The following is a 27,943-nucleotide window of genomic DNA, read 5'->3' as shown; positions in this document are numbered from 1 at the left end:
TGTGTGTGTGTTCTTGAACCACAACGCACGTGTTGTATTGAGAAAAATATAGTTTAAATGTGTTTTACTAATATATAATTCAAAATGAAACATAAAAGGTTTGAGGAGAATATATTAGTTGACGAGGCATACACAAACTACGGAGTAGAGGATAAAAATGCCGACAATAAGAAGGGAGCGGGCATTGCGAAAAATTTCGCTGAAACTCTCGAATATGGAGAGAAAAAGAAGTGGTATCAGCAGGTAATTCCTATTAAAGTATACTTGAAAAACTAAATTCATCATACCATATGGAAATTTAAACAATTGAAGTCGAATAAAACCGAAATACTGTTGGCAGAATTGATGACTTACCTTACACACATTTTTCAGATGCCAGAGGAACCAGCTACAATAACTAAGACTTTAAGCCAGGATAAGATAGAGGAGATGAGGAAAGAGGCGAGCAGTGCGTTACATGGCGACACTTTAGCATATGAAACTAGTAAGTGATCTTTCTCACCTGATGGTCTCATCGGAAGATCAGCGCTGGAAGTCACCAGCAACACACTTAGATGAGGCCATTTCGTGGCACTTCATTCCTTTCTGTCTTGTTGTTATTTTGTCTTGCCTGTGTTCATGAATAAATGTTTATTCTATTCTATTCTCTTCTTTAGAATATGAAACTAGTATGTGATAGTATATCTCTATACAATATGCCCTTGTTTGAACATGTTGTATATGGACTCTATTATAACTCTAAATGTATTCTACACAGGTTTAATTCCTGTCATGTGTAGTTCCGGTTTAGTTTAGTCTGTGCAGAAAGGAAAAGAGTCACAGAATAAATAGGCTCTCACCGGCCACATACATTCCAAAATTATTCTCTTAGGCCTACTTGCACCAACCACGTAACTCAGGGGGTGTCATCTGTCAAATTACATATAAAATGGTGGGTTAAACCTCCATTTCTGACATTGGCAAATTCACCCTGTGCAATTGGCAGGGAGTAAAAGCCAAAGCAAAAAAAAAAACCTCCATTTTCGTTGGTGCAAGTGGCCCTTACCGAACTGACTATAAAGTTTACAATATTTTCAGAATCAAGCAAGAATGGTTCATCCGATCACCAGTGGGCCCGCACTTTATTGAACAAAGGAGCCATTGGAGACAGAGTGGCAGCAGCTACTATTTTGATACAGGTGAGCTTCTTCTATACAATATTATTGTTGCTTAATTAAATCTGTAAATATGTCTTAATCAAGTACACTTCAGTTTTCAGTTTTGAAACTTTGAAGTTTTCGAGGATGGCATTGTCCCTGTGCTTTTGAAGGTGACCCATTTACAATTTATTTTTTATGCAATTTGACACCATTATAAATAAATAAATAAATCAATATTGGGGACACCTTACACAGATCAACTTAGCCCCAATCTAAGCAAAGCTTGTACTATGGCCGCTAAGCGACGATATACATACTTAAATAGATAAATACATACTTATATACATAGAAAACATCCATGACTCAGGAACAAATATCTGTGCTCATCACACAAATAAATGCCCTTACCGGGATTCGAACCCAGGACCGCGGCTTAGCAGGCAGGGTCACTACCGTCTGAGCCAGACCAGTTGTCATTATGTACTGTAATCTCTGTAAACATTGTAAACAATCTAAAGTTTAAAAATATTTTAAGCGGGTTACTCACGTATTAAGTCGAAATAGCGTTCGACATGTTGTACGGGAAGCTATAGAAATTAGTCGTCATCCCAATTTCAATCGTGACAGTGGTTGGTCTGGTCGGTGCCACCTAGTTGGAAAACAGTTCTAGGCACTACGTCGGTCCCCAGTGTAAACGCACCCTTAACAAGTGACGTAATAAGTGTTGTGTGCAATCCTGCTTTTGACAAAAGTAACATAGTGGGTAGCTCCGATCTCGCCACGGTGACGTCGCCCGCGCCGCCGACTCCCCCTGCGCCTGTCCTCAGCAGCCGCGCGCACCGAGCAAGCGCCCGCAGTATGCGTCGCGCTCTCGACATGTAAAGGCGGGGTCGCTACTCTTGAGAAAGGTTCTCGAAATTGAACCGAAACATGTCGAACGCTATTTCGACTTAATACGTGAGTAACCCGCTTAAAATATTTTTAAATATGTATGAGTCTCACGGGAGTTTTATAGTCAATCTAAAGTTGAATGTATTTTCAGGACAACCCCATTTACAACATGACAGCATTGAGGAACTTAGTCAACAATGTGAAACCGGCCAAGAAGAAAGATGGTCTTGTCATTATTGGTGAGAAAACTAATTCACATTTTATGTTGCATCGTCTCAGACCCTTTAGCACAACTTAGACTTACACTTATAAACTAGAGGGGCCGATATCATCATAATATACATCTTTAAATTTATTTCAACAATTTTTTTTTTATGTTCTATGAGACTATCCTTTATCATCTTAGGCACTGGTCCCACCAAAAGCGAGTAAGCTATGAGCTATCGGCTATAAAAACGAACAAAAAATACTCGCTCCCGTGTAAATAAAAGAGAGAGCGAGCGATTTGTAGCTCATCGCTCGGCGACTAACTATAACTCGCCCGCGCTATCATCGCGTCTCTTTTATTTATTTATTTATTTAATCTTTATTGTAGAGACAGCATTCTCTACCAGTCAACCTTTAGGCAAAGCAGAGATATAATATCTCTGCTTTGCCTAAAGATAGATATAATATCTCTGCTTTGCCGAAAGGTTGACTTTAGGCAAAGCAGATATAATAATTATCTCTGCTTTGCCTAAAGGTTGACTGGTAGAGAATTGTGGGGTGGGGTTTACTTCTTCTTCTTCTTCTCAGTCATTCCCTCCAACAGTGATTTCTCTCCACTTGACGCGGTCTAGGGCCATATGGACTGCCATCTGCATGGAACCACAAGCTTACTTCACGGTCTCAGCCCACCTTAGAGGTATTCCACCCCTGGAGCGTCGGCCTTCGACTTTGCCGAGCATGTTCCTTTCGGGAGTGTGCTGTTTAGAACGCATGATATGCTCGAAGAACCTGAGTATTCTCTCCTGACAAATAAATTTATACGCGAATTTTATTTACACGGGAGCTACTATCTTTGTTCGTTTTTATAGCCGATAGCTCATAGCTTACTCGCTTTTGGTGAGACCAGTGCCTTAGAACCCTTCTAAAAGCCTTATTTATGTCCCTGATTAGGTATAACAGGATCTCATTCTCATCATCACTTTATAGGGAAATAAAACTTTTTCTCCATTTTTAATTTAATTACGAAAAAATTTAACAAATGAAAATATAAGGGACTGTCCACAGTGAAATTCAAAAAACGTCTCCTCAGTACATTTTGTATAGGAAGGACACGTAAGACGCGCCCCAGGCGGCGCAGCGCGCGACCCTTGCGCGTCCTTCCTATACAAATTGTACTGAGGAGACGTTTTTTAAATTACATTCAGGCGGCGCGGCGCTGACGTCCATTCCGCGTCGGCGGACATGCGTCTCTTGAGTGTGGACGGTCCCTAATATTGTCCAATGTTGTAGCTGGATTTCTTTTCTTATCATTACATGGAATCTGCTAGTTTCTTATATTATTTTTCCAGATGCACTGTCCGAGCTCCTGATCACAGACCTACTAATCCCCGACGTGAAACTGCGCACATTCGAGCAGCATGCGTTAGGCCACGTTGATGAAATGACTTCGGGCAACAAGCAGGCTCGCCGGAACATTCTCAAGCTGTGGTTCTATGAGGATCAGCTTAAAGAGCTGTATGGAAGTAAGTTATTAAGTATTCTTGGTATTTAACTTACGGATAAACCAATAAAAGTAAGTACCTATAGTAATCAAATAATACTTACTTACTGTGATGGCTCAGCGACCACCCGAAGTGGATCTTGGCCTCCGATGCTAGATTCCGCCATTTGCTCCTATCCTGTGCGATCTGATGCCACTCAGTCACTTGAAGGTCACACAGGTCTTTCTGGACCTCATCGATCCATCGGTACCTTGGCCTTCCGACCGGCCGTTTTTCAGTAGATCGCCACAAGTGAGCTCTGTTGGCCGCACGATCCTCTCCCATCCTTTCCACGTGGCCGAGCCATCGCAGACGAGAAGCCTTGCTCTCGCCGATGACGTTGGGCTCGCCCATTAGCTTTTCCACCTCCATCAAATAATGGCAATATAATTTTTAAGCTTGATGCCAAGTATTATTAATGTTCCAATTTAGGTATAAGATTGGATTTCTATAAGGATAAAATTAATTTGATTGTACCTTTATACAAATTATTTCTTAGAGGATTCTTATGCTCCAGCGAAAATGTGAAGCTCGCTTGAGAATGGCATAAATGATACACAGAATACTTTTACATAATATAATCCGGAGTTCTTATATTGTATTGAATTAGAACAAGATGGCAAATACATAATTTATGATTTGCAAAATTTTCTTCATCATCATCATAAATTTAAGAGATAAACTCTTGTCGGTGGAGTATTTTCTAGCTTTTTCTATACTGTGCCAGTTCTTTGACTCTTTTATACGACACAACACCTTCTTATACATATATTTATTGTGCTTTGACCTGGACGCATATCATGACGACTGGCCAGAGATTGCCCAAGACCGTGACGGATGGAGATCCATGAGAGAGGCCTTTGCCCAGCAGTGGGAAACTATATAGGCTATTAATAATAATTTAAAAAATCTTTTTCGTTTTATAGCATATGTGGAGGCCCTAAACAAGTTCGCTCACGACTCTGTGGACGCCAACAAAGAGAAAGCTGTCAGTTCCATGTCGTATTTGCTGATGCATCATCCCGAGAGAGAAAAGGTATAGTACCACTAAAGGCTTATCAGTTTGACTGTCTAAAAGTAGTACATGTTCAAAGTTCTTTAAGTCAAAAATTGACAAACTCTGTCCTATAACAAGATACAACTTTATTTAATTTTGGCTAGTTCATCTTAGTCAGTGAGTGGTGGGCCAAGTACGGCCCGCGGGGCAAATCCTGCCCGAAAAAGGCTTTTATCCGGCCCGCCACTGGTCTTACAAAATAGTGTGTGATTTTGCCAGCACTAGTAAAAATGCATTTTTGGTGTAAATCATGCCTGCCTCTAAAAATCGTTCAAATCTTGGCCCGCAATGAAAAAAGGTTTCCCACCACTGATCTTAGTTCCTAACCGTGATAATAAAATAATATCAAGAACTAAATGTTTATCACTATTGTAATAGGCTAGTTTCCTACTAGTCAAATCAGCTTCTTTTAAGAACTGTCAAAACGATTTGCTAATATGGAATTACTATGAAATACTGAGGAGTGACGTCACGGTCAATTCATTTACTCTATATCTTTCTCTTTGACTTATTAAATAGAAATTATATTTGAACATAACTACTGTCCATATATTTCATCTAATTATGTGGTGCTTTATTTCGTGCCACAGACCAACCCCTATAGACATCTATTACAAGACGACTCGCGGTGGCCAGCCTTCCTAGTATTTGCACTGATATAAGCGCGGGCGCTCGCCGTGCCCGATCAGTATCGACCAAGTAACAGACCCGAAAGCAGCGCGTGTTTTTCGCACAAAAAAATTGGAAAAGGGTATTTTGATGCCTTAAAGATGTCCACCTGTAGTGATAAATGGTGTGGAAAGGTAACAAGAAGCTCAAATTTAAAAACAGACGGCATTACATTCCACAAATAAGTCATATTTATAATTTATTCAGAGCCGGCATAGGTCAACTTACATTGGCCACTTACGCGTCAGTAGAGGGACAGTCATACTTCTGTCCCTTTTCATCTGGCGCGACTGCCCGCCGTCCTTGAAACGGCCAATCACAGCGCGCTTAACACATTCCCCGCCCGCTCCTCGCACCCCAAACACTGGTGACTCGTATCGCGAACCAAATATACAAGACTGCCACTCTATAGGAGGTTCTCTGTGTTTCGTGCACTGCATAAAATATTTTAAGTATAGGAAACTAGCCTATTCCTAAGCATATCGCGAAGGTCTACAGCTCAGAACCACTAGTTGACATTTTTTCGTTCCTCATCAGATGCTGCTAACGAGCATCATCAACAAACTGGGAGACCCGGCGCAGTCGGTAGCCTCGAAGGTGATCTACCATCTCTGTCAGCTACTCTACAATCATCCCAACATGAAGGCTGTCGTGTTGGCCGATATCGAGAAGATGCTGTTCAGGTAATAAAGCCTATTTGCTGTCGTTTTAATAAAACAGGTCTCCATGACCTCCGAGCGAAGACTGAATTTTTACGTGTTTCGATGGATTTTTCAACTCACCAACAAAGCGTCAGCTGACTTTCATGAGGCTTCATTATTCACGGGTATTACCCACTATACAAACTGTCGCACGGCAGGGTTCGAAAGGATGATTATCGTGATAGTTATCGTGATAATAACGGATTAATAATTATCTATTAGAAATATTAAAAAAAATTACGACCTTAGTTTGTTCTTATGAAACAAATAAATTTCTAATTCTGCTGATAATGATAATTATCAAAAAGCGTAATTATCTTGATAATTTCAAAAGGTACCATTAACAATAATCTCCTCGACCCAGCTCAGTCAGTAGCCTTCATCCATGATCTCTGCCTACCCAGCAGGCGTGAGTACTGAGTATGAGTATAAACAAACTCGGAGACCCGGCGCAGTCGGTAGCCTCCACCTGTAATCTCTGCCTACCCCTCTGGGAAGCAGGCGTGAGTATGAGTATAAACAAACTGGGAGGCCCGGCGCAGTCGGTAGCCTCGAAGGTGATCTACCATCTCTGTCAGCTGCTCTACAACCATCCCAACATGAAGGCTGTCGTGTTGGCCGATATCGAGAAGATGCTGTTCAGGTAATAAAGCCTATTTACTGTCGTTTTAATAAAACAGGTCTCCATGACCTCCGAGCGAAGACTGAATTTTTACGTGTTTCGATGGATTTTTCAACTCACCAACGAAGCGTCAGCTGACTTTCATGAGGCTTCATTATTCACGGGTATTACCCACTATACAAAGTGTCGCACGGCAGGGTTCGAAAGGATGATTATCATGATAGTTATCGTGATAATAATGGATGAATAATTATCTATTGGAAATTATATAAATAAAAAAATTAGGAACTTAGTTTGTTCTTATGAAACCTATGTATATGTAACAAATTTTCTAATTCTGCTGATAATGATAATTATCAAAAAGCGTAATTATCTTGGTAATTTCAAAAGGTACCATTAACAATAATCTCCTCGACCCAGCTCAGTCAGTAGCCTTCATCCATGATCTCTGCCTACCCGGCAGGCGTGAGTATGAGTATAAACAAACTCGGAGACCCGGCGCAGTCGGTAGCCTCCACCTGTAATCTCTGCCTACCCCTCTGGGAAGCAGGCGTGAGTATGAGTATAAACAAACTGGGAGGCCCGGCGCAGTCGGTAGCCTCGAAGGTGATCTACCATCTCTGCCAGTTGTTGTACAATCATCCCAACATGAAAGCTGTCGTGTTGGCCGATATCGAGAAGATGCTGTTCAGGTAAATTCGCACTTTGATTGAATAGGCTACTTGCCTCCTAGTCAAATCAGCTTCTTTTTAAGAAATGTACGGATGGCATGCACTCGCGAACACGAGGCCGCTGCCTTAAAAGGCAGGGTCGCCATGTACGGATGGCATTAGAGAAACAACAGCTCCGATGAATATATGATTTATTCTGACTGATATTAGGCAAGGTACACGATTATATAGGCAGTGCTTACGTACTACTGACATAGGTAAATACATACTACATCACAGAACTGTCAAAACGAAATTCAATATGGAATCGAATTGAATGACGTCACGATCAACTCAGTTACTTTAAATATTTCTACCTGACTTATTAAATAGAAATTGGATTTAAAAATGACTTCTATCAATGCCTATCTTGCCTGTGTGGTGACGGGTTAAGAATTTCACCACCCCCTTTCTTCCCGTGGGTGTCGTAGAAGGCGACTGTGGGATTGGGTTAAATTGTGGCGTAGGCGAGAGGCTGGCAATCTGTCACTGCAATGTCACAGTTTCGTTTTCTTTCAACCCCTTATTTGCCAAGAGTGGCACTGAAGCTTTAGTAGTTTCATGTGCTCTGCCTACCCCTTTATGGGATACAGGCGTGATTGTATGTATGTTCTATCAATGTTTTTCTCATATTTATCTGATGCTTTTTTTCGTGCGTGCAAAATATTTTTAACCCCTGACGCAAAAACGACGGGGTTTTATGTTTGACGTGTCTATCTGTCTGTCTGTCTGTCTAATATTTTGAATCTTTCGTTTGCTCGGGTATCAATATTGGCACCGAGTGAAACACAAAATTGTTCACCACACCAACACAAACAAAATACTGACTATAAAACATCAAACTAAATCAAATCCATCAATTTATTAACTATTTATGATTCAAAATAATCATTTATAGATAAAATTTACCAGCTAGCGTCAAAATTTGTATGAAATTACTTTGCGCTCTTATGGATAAAATGCAATTTTGCTATCAGTTTTCGAATAGCAAAGAGAGCCTTAACCAGTTGGTGTGGTGCAAGGTGCAAAAGATTATATTTGTAAATTAAGTATGTAAGTAAAACACTTTATTGCACCAGAAAATAATACAACACACAAGAAAAAGAGCTTATCACTAGTACAAAGGCGAACTTATCCCTTTAAGGGATCTCTTCCAGTTAACCCTAATACGTTTATTTCTAGAACGAACATTTCTCCGAGAGCGCAATACTACGGCATATGTTTCCTGAATCAGTTCTTCTTAGGCAAAGATGATGCCAGGATAGCAGAGAACCTTATCAGGATATACTTCTCGTTCTTCAAGGCTTCTATCAAGAAGGTTAGTCAATTGATTCACACACACAAAACTACACGAAATGCTCCACTCTATGTCAACAGCCGTGACGCATCAGTGTCATATGAAAACTTGTCAAAAATTGTTTTAAGCTAATAGAATAATGGTTTATTCGTAAGCACACAGACAATAAGTGTAGTAAAAGCCCCTATTTTAAACTGTTTTCAGGGTGACATCGATTCCCGCCTAATGTCGGCCATATTGACTGGCGTGAAGCGCGCCTACCCTTTCGCCGACAAGGCTAGATTGGCCGAAACACCGGCACATATAGATGCCATACATAAACTAGTGCATTTGGCTACGGTCAACATTGCTATACATGCCTTGGCGTTATTGTTCCATATTAGTGATGCTTCTAAGGGCACTTCTGATAGGTAAGTTTATTATCATTACCAGCTTCATTCTGAAAGTTGTCATTACCATCTCAACTCATCGCTCATTTAACTCAAACTTTGGTCAAAAAGGCTAGATTAGCCGAAACTCCAGGTCATATAAACGCTATACACAAACTAGTGCACTTGGCTACAGTTAACATTGCTATACACGCGTTAGCGCTACTGTTTCATATTAGTGATGCGTCAAAAGGGACTTCAGACAGGTAAGATCATCAAATACAATACATCATTGCCATAAGTTTAGTATCATTACCATCCTTATAACTAATGTAGCTTGGACTAAGTTTGTTGCGGATGTTATTTTGTACCTACGCGTTTGATGAAGCCTGCTCTGTGGATTTGGATGATGGTTTTTATCTTTTGAATATGAAATAAATAAATTTTTTAATATTTATTTTCAGATACTACACATCACTCTACCGCAAGCTAACCAGCCCGGACATATTCACAACCTCCCACTCGGCTTTACTCTTCTCGCTCGTATACAAGTCGTTGAAGCAGGACAAAAACGTGCAGCGAGTGACGGCGATTATTAAGAGGTTGCTGCAGTTGTGTTGCCAAATGTCGCCGGCTCAGGTAATAATTATAACTGCATGACCTGGTTCCCCCTTCCCCGTTCCATCACCGGACAACCAGGCGCGGGGAGCGGTTCCACCCTTACGTTCTCGACCTGCATCTGGGTGAATTAAAGTCAAGAGTGAATTGTTACAATACGTTTGCCTTTGTCGACAAGAAGTCGCAACAATGTATAACAACATCAATAGTACATTACATCAGAGGCCGGGAAAATGAGGATATCCGGCCAAGTATATACGGCCGAGCGAGCGTGCGAGCGAGGCCGGATAGGGATACGAGGCCGGGAATCCGTTTTCACGCCGAGGCATGTATAGTGCTTTTCTCAAACATACAATGAAATAAAAAAAAAATGCTCTAAAGGACAATATTTTATAAAAAAAGTTACTTTGCAGGCCTAGGCCTAAAAATAATATGAAATCCCTTTACAGTCCTCTCGAGTTGTTGCGCCCAAAAAGCGATACTTCCCAGCCCATTTTAAGGAACGTAAAGACAATATTTCATTGCATGTTTGAGAAAAAATGTATTTCCAATGACTATGTATGATATAGCTAATATAGTTATGTACTCCATGATACAGCTACACCATATTTAAAGTCACATACAGGTCGAACGCGATTAATTAACATTATTTTACCTTTTTTTCCCAACGTGTCGGCCAGGTTGCACTGGCCGTGGTCGCGGAAGACGGTCGTGGTCCCAGCAAAGTGTCACCGGAGATGTAAACACCACAAATAAATATAATCTAGCGATCAAATATATGAAAGAGGCGCGTTCCTAGCACACATTCTAAGCTCGTGTAGGTGAACGCGTACCATGCTTGTATGAGTTGACAGTTCGACTGTTCGCGTTTATGACAAGCGGTAACTGTGAGGTAACCGAGAGCGGGTGGACGGCGCTTTCAGCGGGAGTGGCCATACTGTATGATAGTACTCTTTATTATACTGTGCTGTAACGGACAATATGTATTTAATTCGTGTCGATTTTATCGCGACACGGAACTCACACTTGTATCCGTAATGTATTAATAATGAAACTGCATTTGCAGGCTTGTGGTATGCTGTTCCTTGTTTCACAAGTGCTGAAAGACGGAGCTAAGAAAGAAGCCGCCAGGCTGGTCTGGACTGAAAGAGAAATCAAAGAGGTAAGTTAATCCATACAGTAAGGATTATAAATGAAAAAGTGTGTGTGTCTGTCCGTCTTTCACGGCAAAACGGAGCTACGTGATTTTAAGTGTAGTTCAAGGGATGGAGAGTGTCATCCATCTCTTTTCGTCACTGTTGATTTCTTCATTGCGATTGATGTCTTTATAATTTACGATTTTTCCCCCTTATTCATAAAGGATTAGGTACTAAAGTTGAGAAGCCGATAATAATCGTTTGTCCCATTCTATTATACCAATAAGTAAATGATGTGGTAAATGTTTAAGAATAATAGCGTTTTCACATTATCCGATCCGATATCGGATGTAGGAAGGATGTCAAATAGAACGAATGAGTGAATGAAAATTTCTATGTGTGTGACAGAATAGGAAGGACGCGCAAGGGACGTCACTTGAGGCGCGCGCCGCGTCGCCTGGGGGCGCGTCTTACGGCCTTCCTATACAAAATGTACTAAGGAGACGTTTTACAAATTACATTCGGGTGGCGCGGCGTCCGTTCCGTGAAGGAAAACATCGTGAGGAAACCGGACTAATCCCCATAACGCCTAGTTACCCTTCGGGTTGGAAGGTCAGATGGCAGTCGCCTACGTAAAACTAGTGCCCACGCCAAATCTTGGGATTAGTTGTCAAAGCGGACCCCAGGCTCCCATGAGCCATGGCAACGCAAGGAGGATGATGATTTTGTGATCAAGCTGTACCTTATTTCACCTTTATTTTAATTTTTAGGAACCAAAAGAAGAACCCCAGGAGATAAACGATACAGAAGCAGAAGTTAACGAGACAGCAGACAGCGTGGAACAGACAGAAAAAGAAGAAGAAGAGAAGGTGGAACAGAAGAAGATTGACCTACTGAAGGGGGATAAGAAGGATTTGCTTATGGGTAAGAAAAATAATAAGCAATTTTTTACAGTAATAGGCTGGTTTCCTATACTTGAAATAAAATATTTTATGCAGTGCACGAAATAAAGCACCACCTAATTAGAAGAAAAATATGGACAGTAGTTGTGTTTAGACATAATTTCTATTTAATAAGTCAAAGAGAAACATATAAAGTAAATGAATTAACCGTGACGTCACTCCTCAGTATTTCATAGTAATTCCATATTAGCAAATCTTTTTGACAGTTCATAAAAAGAAGCTGATTTGACTAGTAGGAAACTAGCCTATTACATAAGAACTTACGCTATTTATTTACTTTGTTATTCGGTAAATATTCGGCAATCGGCAATACAACCGATTTAATCGGCCAAATAACGAACATTGAAAATCTTGCCGAATATGCCGAATACTATATTGGTTTAAAAATCAAGTTAATTATAAGACGACCGGTCTGGCCTAGCGCGTAGTGACCCTGCCTGCTACGCCGCGGTCCCGGGTTCGAATCCCGGTAAGGGCATTTATTTGTGCGATGAGCACAGATACTTGTTCCTGAGTCATGGATGTTTTCTATGTATATAAGTATTTGTATATTATATATATCGTTGTCTGAGTACCCACAACACAAGCCATCTTGAGCTTATCGTGGGACTCAGTCAATCTGTGTAAGAATGTCCTATAATATTTATTAATTTATTATTATTTATTTCTTAATTTCCTATTTTCAGATGACGATGAAGAAACCTACGTAGACCTAAAAATAGACGAGCAGGGAAACATAAAGCCTAAGAAGCGTAAACCTACGGCCGCCGTCGCGGGCTGGTACCACGCTAGGGTCAAAAACGAGGAAGTGCGGGACCAAGAGGAAAATCAGGACAAGGAGGCCGCTGCTAAAATACAGTTGAAGAAGACTATTAATAGTGAGAAGGTAAGTTAATATGGCAACAATGAGTTTTGTATGGTAACTGAGGCTACATAAATTATTACAGTTTCAGTAGATTTTATAGATTGTCAACTCATCAGCTTCTTTTTTTTTTTAATACTACGTCGGTGGCAAACAAGCATACGGCCCGCCTGATGTAAAGCGGTCACCGTAACCTATGGACGCCTGCAACTCAAACAGTGTCACATGCGCGTTGCCACCCCATTAGGAACTTGTACATTTCCTTTTGCTGTGTTAAGTACACAGCAAAAAGGAGTGTACAAGTTCTAAGGAGGGTTCGGGTTGCCGACGACTCAAAGGACAATAGACGGAACAAGTTAGTTCCGTAAGTCCTCCCGTCATCAGCACACCGCACCCTCGTTGTCGTACGTCTTTTTATGAACTGTCAAAACGATTTGCTAATATGGAATTACTATGAAATACTGAAGAGTGACGTCACGGTCAATTCATTCTCTTTGACTTATTAAAAAGAAATTATGTTTAAACTTAACTACTGTCCATATTTTCCTTTTAATTATGTGGTGCTTTATTTCGTGCACTGAATTAAATATTTTATTTTAAGTATAGGAAACTAGCCTATTGGCCACTGAGCCCTACACTTCGAATTTGCCGCCTTTTTATCGTCTATAGCAGGGGCCTATTGCATAACAATTTACAACTTGTATTACAAGTGAAACTCTCTTTCTTATAAAATGAATTGGAGGGGGACTACCGCTTGTAATATGAGTTGTAACTTGTTATGCAATAGGTCGTTAGAATGAGTGTAACTTACTTTGGAACAGAGAGCCAAGCTAGGTGCTCTTTGGTAAAGGTTCAAAGGCTCTTTTACAAGTCAATATTGTAGAGTTTTTTAGTGAAATCATATTATGACATGTATATTTGAATAATACAAATGGAAGAGATACGATATATTACTGAATTTGTGTAAAAATATAGGTAAGGTACAGTGGGGCAAATGTAACTGGTCCATTTTTTCCATGTTTTACAATGTTTGCATTGTTAAACAGTGTGTCCACCGGTTATATATGGTAGGCGTGTTCAGTGGATACATATAGAACTCAACATCATGGTGTAATAATGGAAAAAATGGATTAGTTACAATTGCCCCGCTGTACCTTACACTACATTTTATTCTTTTTTTTTTCAGGAAATAACAGACTACAATCCCTACGCCCGTAACCCGGCGTTCGCAGGCGCGGACCGCAGCGCGTATTTCGAGCTGCTGCCGCTACAGAACCACTTCCATCCCACTGTCAAACTGTTCGCCGACAAACTAATACACGGTTAGTATAATACATACAATCACGCCTGTTTCCCAGAGGGGTAGGCAGAGATCACAGAACCACTTCCATCCCACTGTCAAACTGTTCGCCGACAAACTTATACACGGTTAGTATAACACGTACAATCACGCCTGCTTCCCAGAGGGGTAGGCAGAGATCACGGATTTTCATTTGCTACTGTTAGCAGGGGCGGCTCACTCCGCGATTCTATCGCCGCGCTACAAGTACATGCCGGCGGCCGCGAGTTCGCGGCCCGTTCACTGGTGACGACCTTCACGCGGCGCAATAGAATTCAATGTCGGCTGCTCGCGTGCGGTCCGTTTGTTAATGTAGGTGAGAATTTAGAATGGCGGCATTTTGTAAACATCAAAGGAGTGAGCCTTCTGTACTTGTACTATTATATATTCTGTGCTGTTAGTATAAAATACACAGAAAATAGAGTAAGGCATTCGTACCACCAAAACCGAGTAAGCGCGCGCTCTTGTTCTTGAGTCGAATATTGGTAAGTACGGAATACAATCCCTACGCACGAAACCCGGCGTTCGCTGGAGCCGATCGCAGCACGTATTGCTGCCGCTACAGAACCACTTCCATCCCACTGTCAAACTGTTCGCCGACAAACTCATACATTCCAATGAGATGAGAGGGCGCTACGAGTCCTTGTATAGATTACTCATATGAGAGATAATTTCGACCTCGACAGCTGTGACCTGGGTGGCCGAGCGGATAAAGAGGCATCTCCCGCGATTGGAGAGTACGCTGGTTCGATTCCAGCCTCAGGCACCAGAGGACTTGGTCACTTTTTCTTTCATATGTGTAATTTATTTCGGTTTTAATAAACTCATACATGGTAAGATTATGTAATACTAGCTTTTACCCGCGGCTTCGCCCGCGTAATAAAAGTATTCTTATTGAAACGTTTACAAAAAATAAGATTTTCATTTGGAGTAGGTTTCTTTGTAGGTACATCTATCCGCGATTATTTCGATTAAGGTAAAGCGGGGCAATTCTCGACTGGGGGGCCATTGTAACTGATCTATTTGCTGTACGGTCAGCCAAGAACCTTACACTGCTTTTTGGCTGACTGTACCTTACACATATTACTATTGTTTTAAAAGAAATTCTTGCAATGATTGTAGAATTGTTACACAGCGACCACAGCGTAGGTAGTAGGTACGAATATGTATGTATTTTACCTATACACCGTGTTTCACTTAACACTAAAAACCTGAAAACAGTTTGTTCAGAATCGAGAGTAGAATCGATTGAGCTATATCTTGATGGGGGTAATATTTTTATTTAAATTAGTATTATTAGTTATTTTTTACGTGCCCATTCTATTGTACTCGTAATACAACATTGTGTATATCGCATTGCTAGAGGTTGTTTACCTTTTTTCAGTATTTAGGGGTATTAATACTGGCCGGTTACTTGGACGATTATTTTTTCCGCTACTAGTTTGACGTTGTTTGTCAGTTCAATCTTAATGTTTATCATAAGTCATAACAAATTGAACTCGTACCTAATTACAACCTTGTCATTTTGAATATTGAGTTTATTTGCTTACTGCGATTACCTGTCCAATTTGAAGTTTACTGTGACAAAGCTTTAAAGTGTTTTACAGTGACATCTTAGCTGTCTATTGGTAAACCTTATGTCGTTGCAGTAACGTACACAAATAAATAGTCTTATGGTTTATGATGGTAGTTAGCAATTATTTTATTGAGTGTAGAGCTAAAAGTCAAGTAGAGCTGTACAGAAAATTAAAAATTCAATTAAAAAAAAAGTAACGATCAGATTAAAAGATGAATACTCTAGATGAGTTTAAAAAAATAAAAATCAGTTGGGGTGTCTGAGGTTTTGAGTGATACCGGAAACACCGTGTATAAATATTTATACTGGGGAAACTTCATACAACCCACATAGCCAGTATCTCGACGCTATGGTCGGTAGGGTAAAAAGTACTTCCTTGCATTATCGCTTACAATTTTTTCCATTTTGCTTATACTTATTGCAAACGTAAACATATAAAAGGCAAGCAAACAACGATCTTCTTACAGCACATTGAATATAATAGTTATCACGGATGCGGGATACTCGCCGATGCCTACGTACTAATCTCTTACCACTGAGCCACCTGCATTTTACACTGCCTAGATATCGATTGCCGACCGATTATTCCGACCCCTATCCCTATCCCTATCCCTATCCCTATCCCTATCCCTATCCCTAACCCTAACCGTAACCCTATCCCGTTCCTGTCCCTGTCCCTGTCCCTGTCCCTATCCCTGTCCCTGTCCTTGCCCCTGTCAAATTATCATGCTAGGAGGTGAACTTTGAAAAATCCTTTCTTAATGCTCCTCTTATGGCTATTTTGGATATTTTAACCCTATTGCACTACAACAGGGGAGAAAATTTCTTTTCCACCTCATTAGATTTTAAAATCGTTGTATTTATCGTGATCAGCGACTCGATAAACCATAAAAACGATACCCATATTGTGTTTTTGACTTTACCCCCTTTGCACCCCTTTAGGGGTCAAATTTTCAAAAAAGGAAGTATTTAGTCATATGTCTTTAGGAATCCTCCTGTGAAGTTTCGTATAAAATAGTCAAACTAATCTTGTTTCCCCATACAAACTTTGAACCCCCATTTGAGCCCCTTAGGAGGCGAATTTTGAAAAATCCTTTCTTAGTGCTCCTCTACACTATATAAGGAACCTATGTGCTAAATTTGACATCTCTTAGGGCCAGCGGTTTCGGCTGTGCGTTGATATGTCAGTCAGTCAGTTAATATCTTCTTTTATATATATTTTTGATATTTAAACCCCATTGCACCACAACAGGGGAGAAGGTGTTTCACTTCCGCCTCGTTAGATTTTAAAAACGTTGTATTTATCGTGATCAGCGACCCGATAAACCATAAAAACGATACCCATATTGATTTTTTGACTTCATCACCCCCTTTTCACCCTTTTAGGGGTTAAATTTTCAAAAAACCTGAAACACGTATTCAGTCATATGTCTTAAGGAATCTTCCTGTGAAGTTTCGAATAAAATAGTCAAACTAATCTTGTTTCCCCATACAAACTTTGAACCCCCATTTGACCCCCTTAGGAGGTGAATTTTGGTAAATCCTTTCTTAGTGCTCCTCTACACTACATAAGGAACCTACGTGCCAAATTTGAAATCTCTAGGACCAGCGGTTTCGGCTGTGCGTTGATATGTCAGTCAGTCAGTCAGTCAGCTTCTTCTTTTATATATTTAGATATTCTTAAGTTTTCCGTGGGATTCAGTCAATACCCCACAATATCTCTGCTTTGCCTAAAGGTTGACTGATAGAGAATGCTGTCTGGCATTAAGTCCGCCTTTTGCACTATAAGTTTTTCTTTCTTTGTGTACAATAAATATTAAATAAATAAATCTGTGTAAGAAGTCCTATAATATTTATTTGTATTCGTAAAAAATCTATACTATAATTAAATACGATTAAAAATATGACATGACCACGTTTTGTCAATGCCTTGCAGAGATACGCTTGGTCTCTTGGTCCTATTTTGTGTTTATTTGTTCATTTGTAGTTGTATTTTTTTTATAAAAAAAATATAAAAAAAATATTTTTATATTCACAAAAATCTGTCCACAGAACAAATAATCCAGTACAGCGGAGACCCGCTAAAGGACTTCTCGGGCATCCGTTTCCTAGACCGCTTCGTGTTCAAAAACCCGAAGAAGAGAGAGGAAGAACGGAACGGAGACGTCAAGAAGGTCAAGGGGTCGCACCCCAAGTTCGCTGTTAGGAAGAATTATACTGCCAAAGGTAGGTAATTCATACTATATAATCACTATACCTAGATATATTTCTAGCACGAACGAATTGACACTAGTGATTCCATTCCGATGTTTAGTTCATCGATAACTTACATACATATAATCTCGCCTGTATCCCATAAAGGGGTAGGCAGAGCACATGAACTACTTAGTTTCAGTGCCACTCTTGGCAAAAAGGGGTTGAAAGAAAACGAAACAGTGACATTGCAGTGACAGGTTGCCAGCCTCTCGCCTACGCCACAATTTAACCCTTAAATGCATGACCTTGACGAACATTTGTTCAAATTTGAATTTTGACATGCTGTCATTAGAGTCAAAAATAGATGATGCATATATACATCACTATGCATTTAAGGGTTAACCCATATCCCACAGTCGACTTCTACGACACCCACGGGAAGAAAAGGGGTGGTGAAATTCTTAATCCGTCACCACATTATGATATTAGACTTATATTGACCGGGATATAGACCGTGATTACCTTTTTGATGTTTGTCGAGCTCCCGATATTTCGACGCAGTTGCATGCATCATAATCACGGAAAACTGACGAAGGCGGGTGGATGTCCAAGTTGCGTAGACAGCGCGCGATCTACCCTCCTTCGCGCGCGTCGGCTGCGTTCGCTTTCAGCGTTACCACTGGTCGCATTCCCACTCGATGTTCTGTCCAAACACACTACACTCACAGTTTTTTTACACAAACAAATCACTGGATTCCATACATTTGATAGTTTGAAGCCATCCTCACGATTGAAATTTCCGGTCAATATAAGTAATGAAAATAACCGTGAATCATTCAATTTATTGCCGTGGCCCTGAATCTTGAGTAGTTTCATGTGCTCTGCCTGCCCCTTTTAGGGAATATAGGCTTGAATTTATGTGTATAACATTAATGTTTTATACAAAAGTCACATGAAAATAAATGGTCAATAATAATAAAACGAACCGTATTTTAATAGTTTTCATAATTTCTTACATGGTTATTCCAGATTTTGGAAATTATTACTAGGGGTAATTAATAAGCTAAGCTTTTTATAGATAAAATGATTGTCGATGTTTTTATTTTATCACTAACAACTTGACGTTCGTGCTATAAAAATATCTAGGTATAATAATCACACCTCGGACACTGGCGATCAAATATATGAAAGAGGCGCGTTCCTAGCACACAGTCTAAGCTCGTGTAGGTGAACGTGTACTATGCTTGTATGAGTGAAATATGACAGGTCGACTGTTCGCGTTTTTGACAGGCGGTAACTGTGAGGTAACCGGGAGGGGGTGGGCGGCACTTTCGGCGGGGAGCGGGAGTGGCCATACTGTACGATAGTACTCTTTATTATACTGTGGCGAAACGGAGCAACAATTGACGTGATTTTTAAGTGGAGAGTGATGTTGAAGGGAGAGTGACATAGGCTACCTTTCTAACCCCCCAGCCCCCATTATCCCTAAAATAGGGGGTGGAAGAAAGAATTATATTGCTAAAGGTAATTTTTATAGACTTACTAGCTTTTGACCGCGGCTTCGCTCGCGTTAGAAAGAGACAAAAAGTAGCCTATGTCACTCTCCATCCCTTTAACTATCTCCACTTAAAAAATCACGTCAATTCGTCGCTTCGTTTTGCCGTGAAAGACGGACAAACAAACACACACACTTTCCCATTTATAATATTAGTATGTAGACATATATAACACTAGCTTTTGCCCGCGGCTTCGCTCGCGTTAGAAAGAGACAAAAGGTAGACTATGTCACTCTCCATCCCTTCAACTATCTCCACTTAAAAAATCACGTCAATTCGTCGCTCCGTTTTGACGTGAAAGACGGACAAACAAACAGACACACACACTTTCCCATTTATAATATTAGTATGGATAAGTGTAAAGAAGGATTCTAAAATATAATCCTGAGCGTATCGAGGAGTCCTAATGCTACAACTCCAAAGATGGACATTATTTTGCTACCATGTGATACTGCTTTTTACATCCCCTATGAAGAAAAATGTATATTCCAAACTATTACAAAAAAAAGTGAGCAAAACAAATGTGTTGCAGAACCTGACGAGTCCACCAGACTGCCAATTTTTACATCAGTACTTGAGTATTGTTTTATGGGCCATTTTTTTCAAAGTTGTCCACCCCACTTTTTTTTTGGATTTGGAAATTTTTATGTTTTGGTTCCACTCAGAATCGCGAGCTCTTTCAATCCTAATAGGAGAAAAAAGTGTCAGAAGGTTTTTTTCCCATTCCGTTACCATTTTTTCATACATTTCGTATGGCGGTAACGGAATGGAAGGTTCGAAAAAATGTATGGAAATCTTGGGACATTTTTTTTCTCCTATCAGGATCGAAAGAGCTCTCGATTCCGAGTATGAATCGCGTAAAAAATACCCATGTAAAAAAATGGCCCTTATACATGGTTAATTTTAATAAAAATTTGGTAATTTCAGGCTTGAAGAGTCTCCCAGTGAACTCATCATCGTACCTGAATGAGGACGCCAATAAAATACCAGTGGACGAGAGATTCCTCTATGAGTGAGTATCTAATTATATGTTTTAAATACCGTATGCACTGTATAACGTTGTTAAGTTACCGGCAATAACATCGCATAAATAACAAAACACAAAATTAAAATTTAGAAAAAAAACCCCTGACCGCGACGTAGTAGAACGATTTTCATGAAACATGGCTAAGAACACTCCCGACTATTTCAGCTTTCGGACAAAAAAACTAAATCTAAATCTGTTCATACGTTCGGGAGCTACGATGCCACAGACAGACACACACACACAGACAGACAAACAGACAGACAGACACGTCAAACTTATAACACCCCGTCGTCTTTGCGTCGGGGGTTAACAAAAGCGTGTAGGGTTCCGTAGTTTCCCGTATTTTTTTTTGTGTACTTAACACAGCAAAAGGGAGTGTACAAGTTTCTAATGAGTTGGCAACACGCATGTGACACTTCCTTGAGTTGCAGGCGTCCATAAGTTACGGTGACCACTTCCCATCAGGCGGACCGTGTGGTTGTTTGCCACCGACGTAGTATTTAAAAAAAAATATTTTTGCGGTCTTCTTTTTGTGCGATGTTATTGCCTGTGACCTGTGACTGTACAATACATACGTGCGTAATTTATATGTAGTATCAACTTTTTTTTAAATAGCTTAGAGTGTCCCACTGCTGGGCAAAGGCCTCCCCCCTAGATTTCCAATCCTCCCGATTAAGTGCAGCATCCGTCCAGTTGTTGAGAAAGGAGTCCAGGTCATCCCGCCATCTCTTTCCGGGCCGACCCCTCGGGCGTTTGCGTTTTGGCACCCACTCCGTAGCTAACTTAAGACATGGCCTGCCCAGTCCCACTTCAACCTGGCGGCTTTGATCCCAACGTCAATGCCTGTCTTGACGCGCAATGAGCAACGTAGTGTTTCGGGCCCGGTCAATCCTTTTCACCCCAAGCATGTTTCGCTCCATGGCTCTTTGGCAAACCTTCATCAACATCAGTAGCATCAACCATACCATTAATGATACCTTGATAGATTCATGTCCCATATAGCTGGCATGTAATTTATTTAAAGTCACACACAGGTCGAACGCGATTAATTAACATTATTTTTACCTTTTTTCCCAACGTTTCGGCCAGGTTGCACTGGCCGTGGTCGCGGAAGACTGACGTCCCAGCAAAATGTCACCGGAGATGTAAACAACACAAAACTACCCGATATTAATTTATATAAATGTTCGGGGTAGACAAATAAATATAATCTACCCGCTTTTAGTTATTGTTTATTTCCCACCGCACGACACACAGCACTCACAACATCCGCACACTGGTCCGAAGATAGATCTTTTGGTTTGAACATTTGAAAGCGGGTAGATTATATTTATTTGTCTACCCCGAACATTTATATAAATTAATATCGGGTAGTTTTGTGTTGTTTACATCTCCGGTGACACTTTGCTGGGACGTCAGTCTTCCGCGACCACGGCCAGTGCAACCTGGCCGAAACGTTGGGAAAAAAGGTAAAAATAATGTTAATTAATCGCGTTCGACCTGTGTGTGACTTTAAATATGTGTACAAAGCGCGAGAACTTAAAGTGGCATGTAATTTGTTATATATACTATGTTTATGTATTTGTATGTTTATGTATTATATTTTATTTTTATGTGTGTAGTATATTGCTTTGCGTAGTATAGTTTGTGCTAGATTCTAGATTTCCTCTAATTCTACATTTAGTACACCTACTTACAAGGTTAAATTTATTATCCTCCACTACCTAGGTTGTCTGAAAGAGATCGCTCTTTAGCGATAAGACCGCCTCTTGTTTTACCTCTTAAGTTGTTGTGTATACTTACTACATTGTTTCCTGTATTGAGGTGTGCAATAAAGAGTATTTGTATTGTATTGTATCAACTATATTTATTAATTTTGGATATCTGTTCCAGTTTCCTCCAAAAACGCCGTGACGCAGACGAATCAGATTCTGATAGTGATGCGGATTCCGTCACTAGCGAAGACTTCGAGAAGTATCTAGACTCGGTCACAGGAACCCGAGCTACTGGTAAGATATCTATACTCTGTACTTTTAGGTAAAAAATTGCTTGGAGAAATTATTAATGAATTCATTTATAAATTCACTATGCACTTTTGCAGCCCACTGTACTTAAAAACGTAAATAATTTGCAAATTATCGGGCAGTTATATTTGTTGGTTAACCAACCAAAATACAAACCCAAGTGGATCGGTCACTTAGCAATCTGACTATAACCTTCTTATTTGGTCGTATAATGTTTCAGGAGCCTTTTGAGGGTAGATTTTGTTTACATTTACTTATTTAAATACTCGCGGGTTCGTACCCCGGCTCGTACCAATGAGTTTTTCGGAACTTATGTGCGAAGTGTCATTTGATATTTGCCAGTCGCTCTTCGGTGAAGGAAAATATCGTGAGGAAACCGGGCTAATTCCAATAAGGCCTAGTTACCCTTTGGGTTGGAAGGTCAGATGGCAGTCGCTTTTGTAAAACTCGTGCCTATGCCAAATCTTGGGATTAGTTGTCACAGCGGACCCCAGGCTCCCATGAGCCGCGGCAAATGCCGGGATAACGCAAGGAGGATTACTTATTTAAATATCTAAAGGTACAGACTATAACAAAAGTTGATATATATGATAAAATCTTCCGTTTCTGTCTGTCTGGGTGGTATGTATTTTAACCCCCGACGCAAAAACGACGGGGTGTTATAAGTTTGACGTGTTTGTCTGTCTGTGTGTGTGTCTGTCGGTGGCATCGTAGCTCCCGAACGGGTGAACCGATTAGATTTTTTTTTTGTGTGTGAAAGCTGAGTTAGTCGGAAGTCTTAGCCATGTTTCATGAAAATCGGTCCACTGTGTCGGGGGTTTTTTTCAATTTTTTTATGTTGTGGTTAGGTTATTTTTAAATATAAATGGGCTTACTCTTAGCCACAGACTAGCCAAAGGCAAAGTCGTGGCCTACGATGGAGTGAACTCAGTCAGATGCCTGTTCACCCTAGATTTGAAGGTTGCCGGGTACATACCATCCATGATACGGAACATGTGATGTGATTAACAAATATAGCCTGTCAACCAAATTTTGGCAGTAGCAATGTACATCGAACTAAAGTATGGTATCCCTATAAAACGAACAAAAACCAGCAATGTACGTCGAACAGCCACAGATATTTTTTTTCAAGGGGCTCGTTGGGCCTGCAGCATTGGAATGCCTCCCTAATAAAAAAAACATATGAAACGCGTATACTCATCCTTTACTTCCTTACGAATTGGATAGTGTATTAAAAAGGGACGGATATATGCTAGTTATTTCTCTTTTTCGTAGGATGGAGGTTTCCACAGATAAGATACAAATGATACGCGAATATCCACCGATTTTCAAAACTAGTGTTGCTAGCCCGCGATTTTTCTGCCGCCTTTTTCTAGTGACAAGATTTGGTTGACGGTCTATAGTACTATTATATTTATCGACATAAATAAAACGACGGACACCTCTTACTGTTAAAGCGATGCTGACAAAATTTCGTAGATTGTCCATAAAATCTTTACATTCCCTTCTTGGTAATTTAGTAGTATATTTTGCCGTGCTTGACTCCAAACAGTCCCAACTTTAGACTTTTTTAACAGCCTTTTTTTTTCATTTCATTTCAACAGCCGATTCCGACGAAGAGCTAGACTTCTTAGCAGACATGGAGACCACAAAGCAAAAGCGACCAAAGAAGGGTGAAGATGATGATCAGCTCGGCAGCGACGATGATGATGAAGTAGATGAGGTCCCGGAAGGCGGAGATGATAGCGGAGGTAATTATACTATTTTTCGTTTCGGCGGCTTGGGACCATAAATTAAAATGACCACTTTTAGTATTGTCCACAAGTAAAAATGTCCAAAATCATCATGACTACTTTTAACAATACCTAGTTCTATTAATACCCACCTTGAAAAAGCACCATTTCTGAAAATGGCCACATTTTAAAATGTATACTTTTTAAATTGAGCTGTTTCCAAAATTACCGTTTCTTTAAAAGATTACTTTTAGAAATGCCCAGTTGTAGAATGAACCACTTCTGGCAGAAGCCATGCAAATTTTTGACACGCGTAACGGAAATAAGTAACAAAAAATAATTATTTTGTAAAGTGGACATTTTGCGAAGCGGGTATTTTGAGTAGTGTACTTTACTAAAAGTGGTCATTTTCATTTGTGGTCCCAAGCCGCCGAAACGGAAAAGCATTGTGTGTAACTCGGGGCTTAAAAATATTGTAAACACCAGTCTTTAAATCGCTCCGGCAAGCTGTCACGATTTAACTTACTCTCGTTTGCAATATTTAAGTACCGCCCCACTAAGTATTATTTTCCACGCGCAATTAAAGCCTGACCAAAAATATATAACTACGCGCGTACGCGCCATGTTGCGGAATTTCATAAGAACTATTTTCTTCATACTATACTTAACTGTCACCGCATACATCAGAATAACAGCGCCCTCTTGACAATAGTAATATAGGTCAGGCTTTAGACTCGAATGACAAGCAGTACCATTCTAAAGTATCTTTGAAGTTGGGGTTACTATGTATTTACTATTCATAAACGTTCACTAAAGTTATTTAGCCGATAAAGTTCGTTTGTCCCTTTCCGACGTATTGGTGTGATAGAAAGGGACAAACGAACTTTATCGGCTTGATAACTTTAGTGTACGTTTATGAATAAGGGGGTTAAACTTTTTCCTGTTAACAGACAGTGAAGATGGTGAGCTGAATATTTCTGGCGACGAGGATGAACCGCAACTCTCAGGCGAAGAAGACGGTAAGACAACTTGTTTTATAAACCAAGAAACATCTTAAAATAGAAACAGTAGTGAAACCAAGTTTATGGCCCGATCTTCTTCTTTAGTCGTTCCCTCAATGCTGAGGATCGGGACATCATGTCATTCTGTTGAAGACTAGCACGGGAATCATGGTCGCGCGATAGACGATAAAATATCAGGCCGTCCCTATCGCACTTACAAATAGTGCGACAGGGACGGCCTGCTATTTTATCGTCTATCGCGCGACCATGCTTCCCGTGCTGGTCTCTCCATAGGCGTCTGTTCCTCGCCAAGCGCATGGCCCGATAGTAGATGTATTATCAGCTGCAAAAGTGCAAGGCGAATTTATCAATGAATTCGTTCATAATTTCTCCATGCACTTTTGCAGCTTATAGTACATCGCTTAGCACCATTGCGTACTACTTCTATGTAGGGAAGTTTCTTCTTCAGTCATTCCCTCAATATTTAAAATTGCAAACGGGACTTAATCGCGTATTACATTACAATGTTTTAAAAACTATGTTATGTGTAGTGTAATACGCGATTAAGTCCCGTTTGCAATTTTAAATATTGAGGGATGAGGGAATTTGCAATTTTAAATACATACATACATACATACAATCACGCCTGTATCCCATAAAGGGGTAGGCAGAACACATGAAACTAACTAAAGCTTCAGTGCCACTCTTGGCAAATAAGGGGTTGAAAGAAAACGAAAACTGTGGCATTGCAATGACAGGTTGCCAGCCTCTCGCCTACGCCACAATTTAACCCATATCCCATAGCCGCCTTCTACGACACCCACGGGAAGAAAGGGGGTGGTGAAATTCTTAACCCGTCACCACACAGGCTCAATTTTAAATATGTGTAAAAATGAAAGTTTAAATCAGTGTTCCCTCAATGCTGAGGATCGTGACGTCATGTCATTCTGTTGAAGACTAGGTCCCTCCATAGGCTTCTGTTCCTCGCCCATGGGGAAGTTTATTGCCTCTGCAGCTGATTTTACGATGCTTACCTGTGCGTTTGTCACTAAACTTCCTGCCTCGTCAGACGAAATGAAACTGATCAGACCCTCTAGCATAACTTGCCTTGTCGCGCGCGTGTCCATACTAGAAGTCGCGCTTGATGTATGGACTCGCGCGCGACAAGGCAAGTTGTGCTTTAGCACAACATCAGCACAACAGTATCGGATCTGAAATACCACACCAGACCCTTTAGGGTCTGGTGTGGTATTTCAGAACCGATACGACCAACTACCTACAACCCTTTTTTTGGTGTTAAGATTCTGTGGGCAACGATATTGGCGTACCGTTAGGTGATTTGTCTACTCAAATGGAGAGATAAATACGTATTTAAGTAGATCAGATGCAAGATGATTGTAACATAGAACACTTATTTTGCGAACATTGAACCAAAAAGGCAAAAATCTATTAAGAATTCAGATTAATCAAAGACATATGTAACTCCGTATAGACAGCTACAGTCTAAGAAAAAAACGTACATCAGAACCATATAGAAAAAGGTACGGTGGCCTAGAAGGTATTTAGGAAGGTACCTTTGGGGGACGCTCGGCTAGATGGCGCTAATATTAATATTTGACATTTTAACACATATCAAGCTAAGAATATGGGCCAAATTGTCAAAACTGAGGTTTAAAAGTTTTAAGCTTGTGTCGAGAGATGGCAGTCTACGCACTGTGATTACATATTTTACTTTGACAGTAACTCTCTATACCTCTAATACTTGATCCTCTTTGGATTAATTAACAAGAAAAAAGGCTACTTGTTCAATTTCTCCTGTGACAGACACTATTTATTGAAACATTTTTGTATTCTACACAATTACTAAAGACAACGCTTTTGTTACAGAATTACTTTTGGAAGAAAGCGACGAAGATGATGAAATTGGTGTACCTGGCGAAAAGTCTAAGAAGAGCAAAATGAAACTGAACCTCAAAGGTTAGTGTCACAAAACAATATGTTTCAAATAATTGTTCTTATTATGACGCCGGGCATACAGTGAACACCAAATAAACATGTGTAGTTGAGAACTATTGAACTGTTTGTTTCTGAAAAAATAAAGGGATGTTAAACAAACTAGTGCCTGCTCCAAATTTTGGGATTAGTTGTCAAACCGGATGCCAGGCTTCCATGAGCCGTGGCAAAAGCCGGGATAACGCAAGGAGGATGATGAGCCTGAGACAAACTGGCACTTTCGCCAATTGGAGTCGCCATTAGATTACTAATCGTATGTTTCTGTAACAGGTAAAGACGACCTCGGTTCGCTCTTCGCATCAGCGGAAGAGTTCTCCAGCCTTCTAGAAGAAACAGCTACGAACAAAAAACAGGGCTCCAGCCAAGCCGTAGCCAACACAGACAACTCCAGCATGAAACAACTGGCCTGGGAGGACAAGCGAGATCAATGGATGAAGGGTTACAACAGAAAAGTCCACGGCGCCAAGAACAAAAAGTTCAACAAGAACAAACAAAATGGCCGCCCTAACAAAATGACAGATAAAAAAGGCGGGAAAAGGAAAGGTGACAACTTCGGCGGCGCCGGCGGCAAGAAAAAAAAAATCAAATGATTTGATTTGTAATAAAAAAAACTGTCCGATTTATTCCCTGTTAGGATTATTTCATAAGACTACATAAATGTCAGTTACATTAATAAAACATGTTGTTAATTGCCTTTG

At 40.3% G+C, this 27,943-nt stretch overlaps 1 protein-coding gene across 2 annotated transcripts; it reads left to right on the top strand.

Moving 5' to 3' along the window:
* The first annotated feature begins 15 nt into the window (after nt 1-15).
* On the top strand, nt 16-27,939 carry LOC125237021 (CCAAT/enhancer-binding protein zeta). 2 transcript variants are annotated; one of them, XM_048143942.1, is made up of 22 exons: nt 16-243; nt 373-484; nt 1,078-1,178; nt 2,182-2,269; nt 3,587-3,760; nt 4,705-4,814; nt 6,042-6,076; nt 7,409-7,519; nt 8,720-8,855; nt 9,039-9,244; nt 9,667-9,841; nt 10,887-10,982; nt 11,727-11,880; nt 12,605-12,804; nt 13,967-14,102; nt 17,748-17,921; nt 20,375-20,459; nt 22,368-22,483; nt 24,103-24,249; nt 25,182-25,250; nt 27,120-27,209; nt 27,516-27,939. In XM_048143942.1, the coding sequence occupies exons 1-22, from the start codon at nt 85-87 to the stop codon at nt 27,833-27,835; spliced, it is 2,994 nt and encodes a 997-aa protein (XP_047999899.1). In that variant the 5' UTR covers nt 16-84; the 3' UTR covers nt 27,836-27,939. The 2 variants fall into 2 exon arrangements, with proteins under 2 accessions (XP_047999899.1, XP_047999898.1); XM_048143941.1 differs by lacking the exon at nt 7,409-7,519 and having other exon boundaries at nt 6,042-6,187.
* The last annotated feature ends 4 nt before the right edge of the window (nt 27,940-27,943 follow it).

Source organism: Leguminivora glycinivorella, chromosome 20 (genome assembly GCF_023078275.1).
Source record: "Leguminivora glycinivorella isolate SPB_JAAS2020 chromosome 20, LegGlyc_1.1, whole genome shotgun sequence".
Lineage (NCBI taxonomy): Eukaryota > Metazoa > Arthropoda > Insecta > Lepidoptera > Tortricidae > Leguminivora > Leguminivora glycinivorella.
Note: the sequence above shows the minus strand (reverse complement) of the source record. Positions and strands in the feature narration are given on the sequence as shown.

Bases quoted from the DNA above. Each gene is read 5' to 3' on its own strand.
- LOC125237021 (XM_048143942.1), top strand. From the start codon at position 85: ATGAAACATAAAAGGTTTGAGGAGAATATATTAGTTGACGAGGCATAC. The intron at 9,245-9,666 runs GTAAGTTTATTA...ATTTATTTTCAG, and splicing joins TCTAAGGGCACTTCTGATAG to ATACTACACATCACTCTACC. The intron at 14,103-17,747 runs GTTAGTATAATA...ATCTGTCCACAG, and splicing joins CGCCGACAAACTAATACACG to AACAAATAATCCAGTACAGC.